This window comes from Moschus berezovskii, chromosome 8, assembly GCF_049115385.1.
Source record: "Moschus berezovskii isolate FMDL1 chromosome 8, NW_MosBer_1.0, whole genome shotgun sequence".
Classification (NCBI taxonomy): Eukaryota; Metazoa; Chordata; class Mammalia; order Artiodactyla; family Moschidae; genus Moschus; species Moschus berezovskii.
Window position 1 is genome coordinate 109,263,145 of NC_142467.1, and position 15,682 is coordinate 109,278,826.

General features: G+C 59.6%; 1 protein-coding gene across 18 annotated transcripts in view; it reads left to right on the forward strand.

Moving 5' to 3' along the window:
- Positions 1–4,157: 4,157 nt before the first annotated feature.
- OBSCN (obscurin, cytoskeletal calmodulin and titin-interacting RhoGEF) overlaps positions 4,158–15,682 on the forward strand; it is a 234,815-nt gene continuing 223,290 nt past the window's right edge. For 17 of the 18 annotated variants that reach the window (XM_088839239.1, XM_088839241.1, XM_088839240.1 and 14 more), the window contains exons 1-7: positions 4,158–4,307; positions 7,514–8,521; positions 9,615–9,884; positions 10,112–10,372; positions 11,142–11,450; positions 11,896–12,162; positions 12,713–12,997. In XM_088839239.1, coding sequence (XP_088695365.1) covers positions 7,537–8,521; positions 9,615–9,884; positions 10,112–10,372; positions 11,142–11,450; positions 11,896–12,162; positions 12,713–12,997 — 2,377 coding nt within the window. In that variant the 5' untranslated portion in view covers positions 4,158–4,307; positions 7,514–7,536. The remainder of the gene's footprint in view (positions 4,308–7,513; positions 8,522–9,614; positions 9,885–10,111; positions 10,373–11,141; positions 11,451–11,895; positions 12,163–12,712; positions 12,998–15,682) is intronic. The other variant, XM_088839253.1, reaches the window with a different exon arrangement.

Consider the following 15,682-nt stretch of genomic DNA (forward strand, 5'->3'; position numbering starts at 1 on the left):
CTTCTAATGACCACAGTTATCAGTTTACCGAGGGTTTTCTTCAGTCCTTTGGTGGTTTCTGACCTTAGAACTTGGGTGGTGGTGGGCTCCAGTTCTGCTCTGGGCAGGTATTTACTCCCTGGTGATTTTCGAGGCTTCTCTTAAAAGCAGTCTCTTAAAAGCAGTGTAGCAGCACCTACACTGACCGTGAATGATGTTATGAACCACTTTATTTTTTTTCTCTGCTATCAATTCTTGTAACATCTTTGGAGGGTATCAGTCACTGAGACAGCCCTTTGGGGCTGTTGCTGAGGTCATCAGGTGCTTCATTTTCCAAGTAACTGTGGTTTCTTGTGTGGTGTTTTCTTGAAACCAAGTTTGGGCTCCCCCTTGCTTATATTGGACATGGTGTGATTTTATAATAACCTTCTTTCAGAAGCACTTGTCTTGTCTCTTGAGTTTTGCAACTGCCTTGCTGTGGGCCTGCCCGTGGGGCGCTCAGGTCCTCGGACTGGGGAAAGCAGTCCCCCGTCTTGGGGCTCGCTGTGGTCCTGGGAGGGATGCTGCGCTCAGGCCTGGGGGCGACTAGCATGCATCCTGGGGCAAGGTCCCCAGATAGGGACCAGGACCGTTCCAGCCTTGGCGTGGGGAGTCCACTCAGATCTACAAAGAGATCATTCACCACGTGGGTGGGAAGACACACGGGGTGCTGATAGGCCCCTCTCCCCTTTGGTCTCCGTCCTTTGGTTGTGAGTGTCCCTGAGGCTCTGGCTTGGCCTCTCAGAGCGCCAGCTCTCCTTGGACCCAGGGGCCCATGGGTACCTTCTCCCAGAGGCCTGTCTAGACCAGAATGCCCAGAGCCCACTCACTCTTCTTGGTGCCTCCTGCTTCCACCTGAGGAGCAAAGCCGTCCCCTGTGCAGAGCCGGGCCAGGCCACTCACCTCTCCTGCTCCTGCGCTGCTGGTGGTCAGCAGTCAGCCCAGGGTCTCCCCTGGGGCCCTGTCTTCCTCCTGGCCCCTCATCCTGGGCCCCCTTCTGGCCCTGCCATGAGGAGGATATAATGGAGCTGTTTCCAGGGTCTGCACTTCTGAGTGTGGGGTCCAAAGGCCCTGTGGGCAGATGAAGGCCCCAGGAGGTCTCTGAGGGTCCTGCGGTCCTCACCTAGGTTGTCCGCCTGGCAGAGGCTCCTTCCCTTGTCATTCTGGCACATTCTTCTTCCCTGCTTAGGTCTGGCCTCAGCTCCTTTCTGACCCACCTCCTGCCCCTCCTCCCCCTCCCTTAGCTTCCAGCTGTAGGTTTAGCTTCCTGTGGCCAAAGGGAGGTGATGGGCACACCAGGAAGCAGCAGAGACTCAAGGAAGTGGGAGCCCCCAACGTTCGATTGATTTTTTCCGTTTGATTACCTACTTTATTTACTGACGTTGTGGATGCAATTCCAGTTCACTTTTTAAACTGATGTGTAGCACTCACTGCCCAATGACACAGTCTTTTCTTTATTTAATACAGGTGGGCATTTAGTTTCTTTCCAAAGTTTCTCCATTAACAGCAACTGTTGTTGTTCACAGCCACTCAGTTGTGTCTGACTCTCTTGCAGCCCCATAGACTCGTCTGCCAGGCTCCTCTGTCCGTGGAGTTTTCCAGCCAAGAATACTGGAGTAGCTTGCCATTTCCTTCTCCAGGGATCTTCCCAACCCAGGAATCGAGCCTGCATCTCCTGCATTGGCAGGTGGGTTCTTTACCACTTAGCCACCAGGGAAGTCCCTATTAAAAGCAATAGTGTGGTTCGAAAACTCTTATCTACCTAAATATATGCAGAACTTTCATCTGGTCATCTGTCCTCAAACTTTCTGCCTTTGCATCCTCCCCACCCCCAATTCCCTACCCCGTCCCACCCCCCACCCACCTCTCCACCAAGGAGTTTTTAACCATTTACATATGTTTTCAAAGCCAAACTTCAGACTTTATTTGGATTTCACCAGCTTTCTCGTTAATGCCCCCTTTTTGTTCCAGGATGTTATGCAGGCTGTGGTGATGCGTTGAGTTGTTATATCTCCCTGGTTTTACAGACTGTATGTCATTTATTCTTAGGAGAAACTTGGTTAAGCACGGGCAGTTGTATAAACCTAAACAAAGTATTCTAACTTCTCTGAGCCTCAGGTTTCTGCTGTAAAATTTAAAAGCAATTTTTTTGGGGAAGATCCAATGAAGTCTTGATATGAAACACTAACAAGTGTTACTATGTGTGTCTGTCTTCCATATGAGAGCTTGCATTTCCTTCATCTGTGTTATTCATAAGCTGATCAGGCATCATAAGTGTTTCCCTTTAAAATGTCCAGAAGGGAAATAAAACCCTCTTTCTCCCCAGAATATACAACTTCCATCTTCACAACTGCACTGAAACCAGAGACTTTTGACATGATCACACAAGACTTGTACATGATAACATTTGAGACACCCTGGGGGGCCCACTTGGCTTTGCATTTATTCCTCTGCTCATGGGGACCTTAGCACAAGAGTCTCAGGCTAGGTGAAGAAGACAGGGTCCAGGACCCTTGAAGCATACAGCCTCTCCAGATTGATAGGTAGATGATTTACAGTCAGAGGTCCTGATGGGTGATAGTTATCCATTCTCTCTGCCGAAGATGATGAGGGTGACCGAAGCGGGTTTCACGGGGTGTGACAAGTGTGTGGATTGTTGAAAAATACATTGCTTGGGTGCCAGGCATCTTCCCTGAAGAGAGGGAGAATACCCAGGAGAGAAGGCATCTTCCAAGTACACAGCGGTGTATGGATCCATTGATTGTAGCTGGTAACCAGGGACTTGTGTGCAGGCAGTGTGGAGTCAGGCTGGTCCTCAGAGCAGCTGAGGCATGGAGGTGTGTCACAGGACAGGGAGGAGGACAGAAGGGGAGGACAGGGAGCTATGGAGGATCACAGGTAGGGTGGGGCACAGGCCCGGGTACAGAGGGCATAGATGGGGCAGGGGAATGGATCCAGGCTGCAGGTGCTGCAGGTTCTGGGCAAGAGCATAATGCCTGGAGGAGGCTGAGCTGTGGAGGACCACAGGCAGGAGAGTATGAGGGTTGGGAAGACAGAGGGTATGACGACTGGGGTTAGATGAAGTTAGTGGTGTCCCCACGGTGGGATTATTGCCCATATGAGAAGCAGAGGTATCAGAACTCACTCTCTCTGCCAAGTTGGGACACAGAGAGAATGTGCCATCTGTTTACCAGAAAGAAAGGCTGTTAGCGAACATGGACTCTGCCAACACTTTCATGTTGAACTTGGAGCAGCTAGCACCGTCCCCCAGCCTGTGATGACGGGCAGAGAGCAGCACCCCAGCCCTCCCCTGGTGGGTCAGCCTTTTCCCAGGAGAGACCCCGGACTTCTGCCAGATCTCTGATTCCCATCCTCCCATTCTCCTAAAGGTAGCGAAACTGCTTTCTCTGGCTCCCCAGCAGAGCCCTGCTAAGTGAAGCCCAACTTCTCACCTGGGTGGGCCCAGCATCCTGCTCACCCCTGACCCTGTGCCGGGGTCATGGGGTGTGAAGTGGCTTGTGTCATCCACACGCCCTGCTGCTGTCCTGTCTGCCCACCTCCCGGGGCTGGGTCCCTGGTCCCTGGGAAGTGAAGGTCACGGGATGGGATGTCAGGGACCCTCACTCCCATGTAAAGATGCCATGGACACCCAGCCAGGCCAGGCGTGGCCGACAGGGACCAGGGATGCTGAACCCACCCCAGGCACGTGTGTGGTTAGGGCGGCAGCACAGGTGACCTTGGGCACCTGTGCTGGGCTCCCAGCTGCTCGTCTCAGCCTAAAGGCTGAAGCATTCTCTGGTGACTGGTCATCTCGGGGTGGTTCTGCTCCCCTCTGGGTGGTGAGTGGTCCTGGACCCCCCATCCCTCCCTACACTCCAGGACACTGGTCTGAGGCGTCCCCACGAGCGGGGGCCCTGCCCAACCTGCACCATCACTGGCACACACAGGCCCCCCCTCCCCCAGCAGCCCTGAGCCTCTGCCCTCTGCCTGCCTGGGGCCAGGGGTGAGACCCAATCTGGGGCAGTGACACCCGGGCTATTTTGGAGCTGGGCTGGGCTGGGCGGGCTGGCGGCGGTGGGGGCGGGGTGGGGGCGGGCCCAGTCTTCTTCAGCGGATAGTATCCGCCTGTCCTTTTGTCCCTGTCCAGTTTGAGGACCGGCAGGCGTGTGGGCTGCTGGGTGGGAACCTTGTCGGTCCTGGGCCCCCGGAGGGAGGTGAAGTCCAGCAGCCCCTGCCGCACCATCTGAGCACCTCGCCTGGGTGCTGCCTCGTGTTCCCGGGAGAGACAGGTGAGGAGGCAGAGTGCAGGAGGGCTGGGGGGCCAGCTAGGGCCCCTGAGGACGGCGGAGCTGAAGGTCACGGCTCTGGGGGATGGAGGGACCTGGGGTAGAATTTCAGCCAACCCTCGCTGCTCCTGGGGTTGAGGCTGTGGATTCCAGCCCCTGGTGCCTTGCAGAATGGAGCCAGACTCACATTTGGGGAGGCAGCAGCTGGGGCAGGCAGGGGGTGTCCGAAGTGCCCACCTCCCCTCTGCCTAGTGCCTTGAGGGTCCGGCTGGCCCTGCCCCCAGCTCTGTTGAGATGGATGCCCGCTGACAGCTGGGGCTATTTTGGGCCTGTTGGCTCAGCGGAGGGAACAGCCAGAGGGGCAGTGACACCTGACTCCAGGAAAGAATTTCCCCTGGAGTTTGGGAAGCTGGAAGGCCCAGGGGTCCAGGGGGAAAGCACAGACTGCAGGAACTGCCCTTTGTAATCTTTTCTGGAAGGGTGTGGGGGCAACAGTGGGGAGAAGAAAGCGGGGGAGACAGGGCCCCTGGGAGGGGGCCGGCCAAGGTTCTGTGCGGCTGCAAACCACTCCTCACCCTGGGCTCATCTGGAAAACGGCCCAGGTCCCACCGGGACCCAAGAGTGGCCAGGTTCTGGAAAAGCGAGGGGCTGTCGGTGTGACACGGGTCAGCCACAGGCTCCCTGGTAGGCTTGCAAGGGGGGAGGGTCTTGGCCTCAGGGGGAGGAGCCTGCCAGTGCCAAGATGGGGGCTCCAAGGGGCTGAGGAGCCCAAGTGGGGTCCACAGGTGGGCATCTGAGGGAGGAAGGGGCTTCCCTGAGACGCTTGGGTTCAGGTCCTGGCTTGGTTTCTCCTGAAATGCCTGATTCTGCCCCTGTGGCTGCAGCTCCCATGGCCCCAGCTCCCAACATGGCAGGGGGAGGAGGAGGAGATTGTGGATGAATCTGGGCCCAGAGGGGCCTTGGGTGGTCCCCACCCCACACTCAGCTTGAAGCAGGGTGGCTCCAGAGTCCTCTGGCATACCTCGGGCTACCTTGGCCCTGCTGTCCAGTGAGGATGCCTGACTGGTGTTGGGGTGTCAAGGCGGGGTCTTGTCTTAGACCTGCATGGTTCTGCTTCATTGGGAGTGGGGCATGCAGGCCCTGGACAGAGGATTCATCTCCACGGCTTTAGAGGATCTTGGCGTCTCTGCCCACTCTTAGCACCTGCTGAGAGCTGGCTGCCCCTAAGCACGTGCAGAGATGAGACCTCCCCATCCTTCTTTTCTAGGGCCCAAGGGGCTGCCAGCTGTGGAAGTGGCCCCGGACCCTGCAGACTTGCTCACGAGCTCAGAGCAGGTGTCTTCCCTCCCACACCTGCTCTGGCTGTGGCAGGGGCAGGGTGCCACGTCCTACCTTGGGGAACCCATAGATTGTATAATTCAGGAGGCAGTGGTGTGTTGGGAAGAGATCAGAACTCAGGCCCCTGGGGAACTGGTGTCAAAGTAATTCTTCCACAGAGGGACACTGAGGCCCAGGAGGTTGTCTGTGGAGGCAGGTGGCCACCCTCCCAGGTCCTCAGGCCAAGAGCCCAGCCAGGCCATGGGGGAGCTAATGAAGGCCGGGGGGGTGGGGAGCGGGCAGGGCAGAGGTGCTGACTGCACAGTGAGTCAGCAGGCTGGTCCCAGCTCACCTCCTTGAGGGGGATTAAGTGGATTAGGTCCCGAATCACAGGATGGGGAGCTGGAGGGCCTGGGAACCTTGCCCTGTTTGTCCAACGGTGGGCAGCCCCATGCTGAAGGCCCAGCTTTCAGGGTGAAGAGAGTTAAGGCACTTGGGGACAGCCCAGGGCCCATGGGCCCATCTGTGCTGGCTCTGTAGAAGCCCCTGTGTAGGCAAGGCCCAGTTTCACCTCACCCACCGGTGCTGGGGGCCAGCGGGATCCAACCTGGAGTTGGCAGACGCTGGAGTCAGTCAGAGGCATTTGGCATTGCTGGTGCCAAACCCACCCCTGCAAGGTGTCCAGTCGGCAGAGCCACAGCCAATGGAGCCTCAGCCAAGACCTGAAGTGGCTGGGCTACATTCCCCCACAGCCCCCTGGGTGGACCTGGCTAGCTGACCCACCCACTCTCAGCCTTGCCATCCTGGATTCTTCTTGCAGCATTCTCCATTGTCCTCCACAGGCACACCATTGACCTTCCCCATTTTGACTTCTGATGAAATGAGGCAGGCACTCATAGCAAGAGCTTGTGGGTAGCCCTATGTGCTGGAGGGGTGCCCAGCCCTCCAGCTGTAGAATTTCCATTCTTTGCTCATTGATGAGCACCCCACTTCAGGGGTCAAGGGGATGTGTGACGGGACCCCAGGAGGGGTGAGATGTGACCCAGGACAGTGGCAGGAGGGACAGGCCCTATGTACTACACTCTCTGTTGGGCAATGTCCAGTGAGGAGGGCTGGACAGCTGTGCACACAGCCTGCAGGGCAGTCCAATGCTTGAGTGGGGAAAGCCACTGAGGAGAATGGGGAGCAAAGGGGGCAGGCCAAGCAGGGGGCTCAGAGGAGAGCCTGCTGAAGTAGAGGACACGTGACCTCTGGTGTGCCTTAGAGAGGACAGGCCAGCAGTGGGCACCTCATGAGCCTCCATGGCCAGGGCCTGCCAGGGTGCAGAGAGTTGCTTCTCTGTGACTGGGAGACACTAGGTAGATTGGAGTTTCAGGCCCCAGGAAGCACCAGTTTGTGGGGAGACAGGACACCCGATGGAACCTGGAGTGGCCAGGAGGGACGGGGAAGGTCCTGGTGGTGACATATGGCACGGCAGAGACCGCACAGGGAGGAGGGCAAGCTTGCTGCTAGTGCAGTGTCTGGGGATGGGTGCTCAGCTGGATCCTGAGTTGGGGCAGCAGACCTGAGCTGGTACAAGAGGGAGGAGATGCTCCAGCCAATTAAAAAGAGCCCATTTAGGGGGTGGAGGTGGGGCCAAACTCCAAGGCCCAGAAAGAGGCAAACTGGCACTTCTGGACCACCATACCGGCTGCGGATGCCACTTGCAGGGACGGGGTGTGTGGGAGGAGATGGGAGCAGAATGGGGAGACGTTCACCCTGTATTAAGCTGAATTTTCCAGGCGGCACTGGGCCGGTGACGTAGCCAAGGGGGCACAGGCACAGTAGCCAGGCGGGGCTCTGAGCACAGCAGGGACTCATCCCCACCATGCCCTCCCCCACCCCACGCACAGGTTCTCCCGCCTCTCCCCCCACCATGGATCACTCCTCGTTCAGCGGCGCACCGCGCTTCCTAACCCGGCCCAAGGCCTTCGTGGTATCGGTGGGCAAAGATGCCACGCTGAGCTGCCAGATCGTGGGCAACCCCACGCCGCAAGTGAGCTGGGAGAAAGACCGGCAGCTGGTGGAGGCGGGCGGTCGCTTCCGCCTGGCCCAGGACGGCGACCTGTACCGCCTGACCATCCTGGACCTGGCGCTGGGCGACAGCGGGCAGTACGTGTGCCGCGCACGCAACGCCATCGGCGAGGCCTTCGCGGCGGTCGGCCTGCAGGTGGACGCCGAGGCCGCGTGCGCCGAGCAGGCGCCTCACTTCCTGCTGCGGCCCACCTCCATCCGCGTGCGCGAGGGCGCCGAGGCCACCTTCCGCTGTCGCGTGCGCGGCTCGCCGCCGCTGTCGCTGAGCTGGGCCAAGGACGGGCGGCGCCTGGGCGCGCTGGACGGCCCCCGGGTGCGAGTGGAGGACAGCGGCGAGGCGAGCGCTCTGCGCATCCGGGCTGCGCAGCCGGGAGACAGCGGCACCTACACGGTGCACGCCGAGAACCCGCTGGGCGCCGCCAGCGCCGCCGCCGGGCTGACGGTGGACGCGGAGGCCGAGGCCGCCGGGCCGCCGGGGGCCTCCACCGCCATGCTGCTGGCGCACCTGCAGCGGCGGCGCGAGGCCATGCGCGCCGGGCCCGCCCCGGCCTCGCCGCCGAGCGCCGGCACGCGCACCTGCACGGTGACCGAGGGCAAGCACGCGCGCCTCAGCTGCTTCGTGACGGGCGAGCCCAAGCCCGAGATCGTGTGGAAGAAGGACGGCCAGCTGGTGGGGGAGGGCCGGCGGCACGTGGTGTACGAGGACGAGCAGGAGAACTTCGTGCTGAAGATCCTCTTCTGCAAGCAGTCCGACTGCGGCCTCTACACCTGCACGGCGTCCAACCTCGTGGGCCAGACCTACAGCTCCGTGCTGGTGGTCGTCAGAGGTGAGCACCTGGGGGCTGGCACGAAGTCGCTGAGCGCAGTGAGCGCGGGCGGAGGCTCCTCCCCGGGCCTCCCATCCCTTCCTTCCGGCCTAGCGTGTAGAGCAATCCGTGGCTGGAGGTCTGGGCGGCTCTTGCTGTGGCGTTTCATTGTCTTTGTGAAAGTAACACGCGTGTGCAACCAACTGCTTGTCACCAACACCCCCTCCCCCGGGAGATGGTTGCCCAGTGGCAGAGCCTGCCCTGTCCAGGCTGAGGGTGACCCAGGCTCTCCCCGTCTCCTACAGGATGCTGGGGGCGGGGTCTCCCCAGCAGAGCTGGAGGGAGGCAGGAGCAAGGGCAGATCTCCTGCTGTCAGAGGCCTCAGGCTGGGGCTGCACCAGGGCGCAGCCTGAACGTGATTCTGGGTCAGTTTGAAGGCTCCTGTCCCCAGCACCCCGGGGAAGCTGTGGACAGCACTGTCAGAACTTGCTGGGGGACTGTTCCTTCTTGTTTCCTAAGAGCAGCCTCCATGTGGTCGGAGTACCATCTCCACTTTTTACCAGCTGTAGGATCTCCAGCAGGGCGCTTCAGCCTTTGTGTGCCTGTGTCTGCTTTCTCGTTTCTTTGAAACGAAGTGTGCTGGAGTTGAGCCGATTTTCAGGCCAGTACTTGTCCAGTGGCCTCTCTGCTGTATGATCCAGCCTCTCTTGGGGGCTGCCCAGCCGTGCTGCTTGCTATGACTTCACCTGTGGCATTTCTCCTTTTTTGGTCCAGACTTCTCCCTAATTCTTGGGGCAAGGGACTCTTTCCTTTAAGTGCTGTTCCCTCTCCACTGTTCTCCCTCCTCTGCTTTCCCCCTACCTCCCTCTGTCCCCACTCCCTGAAGCTCCTCTGCCCACTTACCCACCCTCTGCCCACAAAGCCCTTCCACCCCCTACCCTGGCTCCCTGCCCCACCCCAGCCTTATACCTACCTTACCCTGTCTTCTTCCTTTCTCTCACCCTCCTCCCTGCCCCTCTGCACTGCCCCCTCGCCCCCCGCCACCCTCTGGCACCCCTGCAACCTGCCCCTCTTCCCCGTCCCCGCCCCACTCATCTGAGCCCTTCTTCCGCAGAGCCCACAGTGCCCTTCAAAAAGCGCCTGCAGGACCTGGAGGTGCCGGAGAAGGCATCAGCCACGTTCCAGTGTGAGGTGCCGGTGCCAGCCATGGAGTCTGCCTGGTATAAGGAGGAAACGCGGCTGTGGGCCAGTGCCAAGTACCTCATCGAGGAGGCGGGCACCGAGCGCCGGCTGACGGTGCTCAACGTCTCCTCTGACGACGACGCCGTGTACATCTGTGAGACGGCGGAGGGCAGTCGCACGGTGGCTGAGCTGGCAGTGCAAGGTGAGTGCGCAGCAGGCCAAGAGACTGGGCCGGGTATGGGTCTCCCGGGAGCTGGGCAGGTGACTGAGGTCCTGGGCGGCGGGGCAGGCAGGACCCCAGGACAAGGGGTGGGTCAGGGAGGGGTGGAGTGGGAACTCTGGACGCAGGGGCAGGAAGGAGGTGTGGGAGGGCAGCCCTATGCGGGTGGCTCTGACCAGCCCCTCCCCCGTCCCCCTCGCCCACCCCAGGCAACCTCCTTCGGAAGCTCCCGAGGAAGACCGCTGTGCGAGTGGGAGACACGGCCATGTTCTGTGTGGAGCTGGCCGAGCCCGAGGGCCCCGTTCAGTGGCTGTGGAACCGGAAGGCGGTGGCGGCTGGGGGCCGGGTGGCCATCACTGCTGAGGGCACGCGCCACACGCTGACCATCTCCCAGTGCAGCCTGCAGGATGTGGGTGAGGTGGCCTTTGTGGCTGGGGACTGCCGGACGTCTACCCAGTTTTGCGTGTCAGGTAAGGGCCGTGAGAGCCCCTGTCGGATGGAGGGGGCCCGGCCCCTGCCCACCGGGCGCTGGGCCCTGCTCTGACTGTTCGCCTGCTGCGGGGAGCACCATGTGTTGTAGACTGCCTAGGTTGTAGGGAATGCCTAGCTTATAGATCTGGTTCTGTGGGGGGCGTGATTTGTCTGACACCCTCCTCTGCAATGGTCACACTAGGCGTCTGCAAAGTGGGAGTCCTAGAGGCCCCCCCGACCTGTGAACCAACTTAGACAGTGCAGGTGGTTCTAGAAGCACAGCATGCACGGGAACGTTGCATGTGTTCTCTTTCTTGGACTTTGGTGCTGAGACCAGCTGGCACAGGGTCAGCCCTTTGCTGGGGCCAGGGGAGTGCGGGTCTCAGCACCCTGGTAAGGGTCCTTGTGCCTTGCCTTAGCCATTATCCAGCCCAAGATCCCAATGCACAGAGGGGGTCAAGGTTGAGAACTGGAAGGAGTCCCTTTCCAGGCCCCGTGGACAGCTCGTGGTGGCCCTGGGCCAAGTGTGGCCTCCGAGGCCTGGGTGCTCTTTCCACTGCAGACAGAGAAACGGCCACAGAGCTGAGACTGGGGTGCACACTCTTGGGCTGGCAGGCCCCTCAGGCTGTGGCCATTCCAGACCACCAGGGCAGTGCCCCGCACGGAGGGCTGGAAGTTCTGTCCCAGAACTGCTCCCTCCTGTGGTACTGGACCACAGGCTGGGGGAGGGGGTTCCCAGTTGGTGACATGGGCCTGTGCTCTGCTCAGCCCCCAGGAGGCCGCCCCTGCATGCTCCTGAAGCCCCCGTGGTGAAGGCCCGGACAGAGAGCTCCGTGACTCTTGGCTGGTCCCCGCCACCCCCCGGGGACCGCCCTGCTGCCATCGAGGGCTACCTTGTGGAGAAGAGGAGGCTGGGCGCCTACACCTGGAGCCGGTGCCATGAAGATGAGTGGGTGACCACGCCTGAGCTGACTGTGGCTGGTGTGGCCGAGGAGGGGGAGTTCCAGTTCAGGGTGTCAGCTGTGAACAGCTTTGGCCAGAGCCCCTACCTCGAGTTCCCAGGAACTGTACACCTGGGTAAGTGCCCTCGTCTCCGCGGCGCCCTGACAGCGGTCTGTGGGGCCACCTGCCTCTGACTCGCCCAGACCTAGAGTGGAGCCCTGTGCTGGAGGGGCCAGCGTGGCTCCTGCGTCCTCTTTGTGGTAGGGGCCGGGCCCAGGATCCTGATGCTCTTGAAGACTCTCTGGTGGGAAGGCCAGGTGACCCCAACACAGGACTCAAGCCCCCAGGAACTGTCTGTGCCCACCAGCCCCAGGGCGCTGGGCTACCCACTGCGTCTGTGGGAGCTGCAGGGGATCTTGGGTAACCCTAACTTGTGCTCACTCCGCCCTGGGTCTGGCTTTCACTTAGGGTCTCTGTGTGCTTGCCCAGGGGACTTCCTGGAGGAGGGGTTATTTGGGGCTAGGCAGTGGAGGAGAGGAGGGGAGTGGCCCAACCACTTCCTGAAACTCTCACTCCACAGCTCCCCAGCTGGCTGTGAAAACACCTCTGAAGGCGGTGGAGGCGGTGGAAGGCGGCGAGGTGACCTTCTCTGTGGACCTCACTACGGCCTCATCAGGCGAGTGGTTCTTGGACGGGCGGGTCCTGAAGGCCAGCAGCGTGTATGTGATACAGCGGGATGGCACCCGCCACACTCTCACCATCCGCTCGGTGCCTGTCAGCCTGCACGGGGCGGAGCTCAAGTTCGTGGCCAACGGCATCGAGAGCAGCGTCCGCATGGAGGTCCGAGGTAGGGACCCTGGCTTGTGACCCCAGGGCTTCTCCAGGCCACGTTCCCATGAGGGATAGGGGTGGGATGGCTCCAGGCCACGTTCCCGTGAGGGATAGGGGTGGGATGGAGTCCCTGCAGTCACAGGGATCCTGGGAGATCTGTTGTGGCTCTCAGAGCAGCTGGATAACGTGGGGCCAGGTGGTGGGGTGTGCAAGGCCGTGTTCGGCCACTCGGTGTGAGTGGAGGAGGGTGTAAAGAGTCCGCGGGCGCCAAGCTTCGGTTCTGTGTTCTGTGCCACCGCCACGCCCCTCCCCTCTGCCCTCCTCCCCTCTGTTGTTCCTTGTCCTTCTCCACTTTTTGTCCCGTGTCCTTTCTTGCCTCTCGGGCTCTGTTCCAGGACATCTGGCTCTTCCTCCTCTGTCCGCGGTCTTTCCGCCCCCCTCCGCTTCCCCCACCCTCACCCTGCTGTGCAGCCTTCGTCCGCTTCCCCAGCCGCCGCCCCTGATCACTCCTCCTCTCACCACCCTCCTCACTCACACCCGCTTTGTCCCCTGTCTGTGACTCCCAGCCGCCCTGGAGCTGACGGCCAAGTGTCCGGCACCAGCAGCGGCCGCTCGGGAGGTGCTGGCCCGGCTGCACGAGGAGGCCCAGCTCCTGGCCGAGCTGTCGGACCAGGCGGCGGCCGTGACGTGGCTCAAGGACGGACACACGCTGTCTCCCGGTCCCAAGTATGCGGTGCAGGCTTCAGCTGGGCAGTGGGCACTGCTCGTGCGGGACGTGAAGCAGGAAGACGCGGGGCTGTACGAGTGCGTCAGCCGCGGGGGCCGCATTGCCTACCAGCTGTTGGTGCAAGGTGACACGAGTGTGTGTGTGTGTTCTTCTCCCCCTCAATTCTGGATACGCCCTGAGTGGCAGGAGCTGCTGGCCTCGGTCCCTGTGGGGAAGGTGGGGGGAGCAGCTCTGCCAAGCCCATGGGGGGTGTCACATGGGCTCCGGTTACCCTGTGGGAGGTCAGAGGTGTGTTGGGGGTGCTCAGCCCACCCCGTGGCGACAGTTGGGGATGGGATGGTGTTGGGTTAGCACGTGCAGAGGGCAGAGGTCTGGGCAGCTCTGTGGACCTCCTGAGGAGGCTAGGCCGTCAGGTCACCCCTGAGGCAGGGTGGGGAACCAGGAGCCCGGCCAACCCTGGTGGGAGGGTGGGGGCAGGACCTCTGCTCAGTAGGGGAGGGCGGCACTTGGTGGTTGAAAGCCAGCCGTGGAGGCTGCTCGGTCTCTAGGTCTGGGCAAGGGCTGCTGTCTACCATGATCCTGAGGCACGAGCATTTTCGTTTACTAGCCGCATGGGCACATGTGTGGTTAGGGCTCTGTCAGCCCCCTGAGCTGCCTGTGTGGCCTTGTAGGCCTCACACCCTCTTTGCACAAGGACACGGCTGTGGATGCCATGGTGGGGAGCCCAGCCCACTTGGAACTCGAGACCTCAGACCCCCACGTGCACGTTCCCTGGTACAGGGGTGGCGAGGAGCTCGGTTGCTCCTGCCAACACTTCTTCCAGGAGGATGCAGGCACACAGCGCTGGTTGGTGGCTCCCTCAGGCACTGGGCAGGATGAGGGCGCCCGTCAGTGCCGAGTGGGTGAGGACTCTGGACTCCTGATTGTGTCTGTGGTGAATGCGCTGCCTCCTAGGCTTGGTTTGTAGGGAGCAGTTCTGTCTGCTTCCAGCTGTGTTGCACTCGCAAGGCCAAGCTCTCTCACTTCATTTCTTCTGAGAATGCTTGGGAGTAGGGGTAGTTACTTCTGGACTTGGGTAAAGAAACTGCCCACAAAACATATGTATGTATATATGTGTGTATATATATATAGGAAGAATACAGGTTTGTAATATTAAAGATAAGAAGGAAATTAAAAACCCATTTCTTCTTTGTAAAGATGAGAAAATGAGGCAGAGCAGACCTGGAAAGTGTTGGAAGTGTCCTTGGAAGGTTAGATTTGGACCTTGGTAAGTCTGAGGCCCTGGCTCTTTCTTGAAGCCGTTGAGGTCTCTTGGCAGATTCTCCAAGTCCAGCTCTGCCCCATCCTGGCTTTCAGGAGGGTCTCTGCCTTGTCCCTGATGTGTCCTTACATCTGAACACAGGCCCTAGGGCCATCTGCCCATCAGGAGCGCTGAGGCTGCTTCCCATCACACCCAGGAGGGCTTGGAGTACCTGGACCACCTGTGCCCATGGAGGGTCCATGTGCAGCCGCTAATCACAAAGGATTTTCATGGTGGGTCTGAGACTGCCAGGGTCTAGAGCACAGCTCTGTCGTGACTCCAGGACTTGGAAAACCTCTCCTGGGCAGAACCTCTGACTGAGTATCCCTCCCTGTCCCTGGAGTCCTCAGTGGTGTTTGCCAGGGAGCAGCCAGCACTCAGGGAGGTACAGGCTGAGGCAGGGGCCAGTGCCGCACTGAGCTGTGAGGTGGCCAGGCCCAGATGGAGGTGATGTGGTTCAAGGATGGGAAGAAGCTGAGCGCAAGCTCAAGAGTGTGCCTGGAGGCCAGAGGCTGCCCCTAGAGTCTGGTAGTGCAGCAGGTAGGAAAGACAGGTGCTGAGGAGTGCAGCTGCAAGACCAGGGCCTGAAGGTCTCGTTCCACCTGGGCGTCACAAGTCAGCTGATGAAGCAGACATACAGCCATTGAACAGCAACAGGCCTGGAGGAACCATTTCAGTGTGGACGATGTCAGTGCTGAGCAGACTCAGCAGATCTGTGTCAGTCAGTTATGCAAGTCGCCCTGGAACTTAGTGGCCCGTGGCCCAATCCATGGGTAGGAATTCAAGCAGTGTCAGTCTGAGTGGCTCATCTTTGCTCCGCATGGTGTTGGCCAGGACAGGAGGATCCAGTCTGGCTTCGTCTGTGTGTCTGATGTCCCAGGGGGCTGGCTGGGATGGCAGGCCTCTCTCTCCTAGTAATGTTGTGTGTCTGGGACCATGCCTTTCTCTCTCCTAAGGCCATGCCCTCCTTGTCACATCTAATTCTGAAGGCTTCTTTCTCCATGTGAGGATCCTGAGCTCCTTCATGTAGTGGCAGGGTTCCCTTCAGGGAATAGGAGATGCTATAAGGTTTGTTAAAGGTTGTTTTCACCAGCCCCAGAGTGAACATTCTGCATGTTCTATTGCACAAAGCCAGACATAAGGTCAGCCTAGTTCCAAAGGTTTGGAAAAGAAGACTTTGCTGTTAATGAGGGGTCCCCAACTCATTCGGGACAGTTTCTTACAATCTACTACAGGAACATGGCTCTATCTGTCTAGATCTTTCTAGAGCATGAGATAAAGATCTTTCTAATGCTTATTGCCTCATGCTCACAAGATGGCTTCCACAGCTCCAGCCATCGTGTTCAAGGTGGGAAGAACATCTGAGGATTGCATGTGTGTGTGTGTGTGTTTCCTTTTCACTGCTATGTTGTAAATTATCACAAACTCAGTGGCTTAAATTAATGCCCATGTGTTAGTTCATAGTCCCATAAATCAGAATTCTATAGATCTGGATTCTCTTTTCAGGGT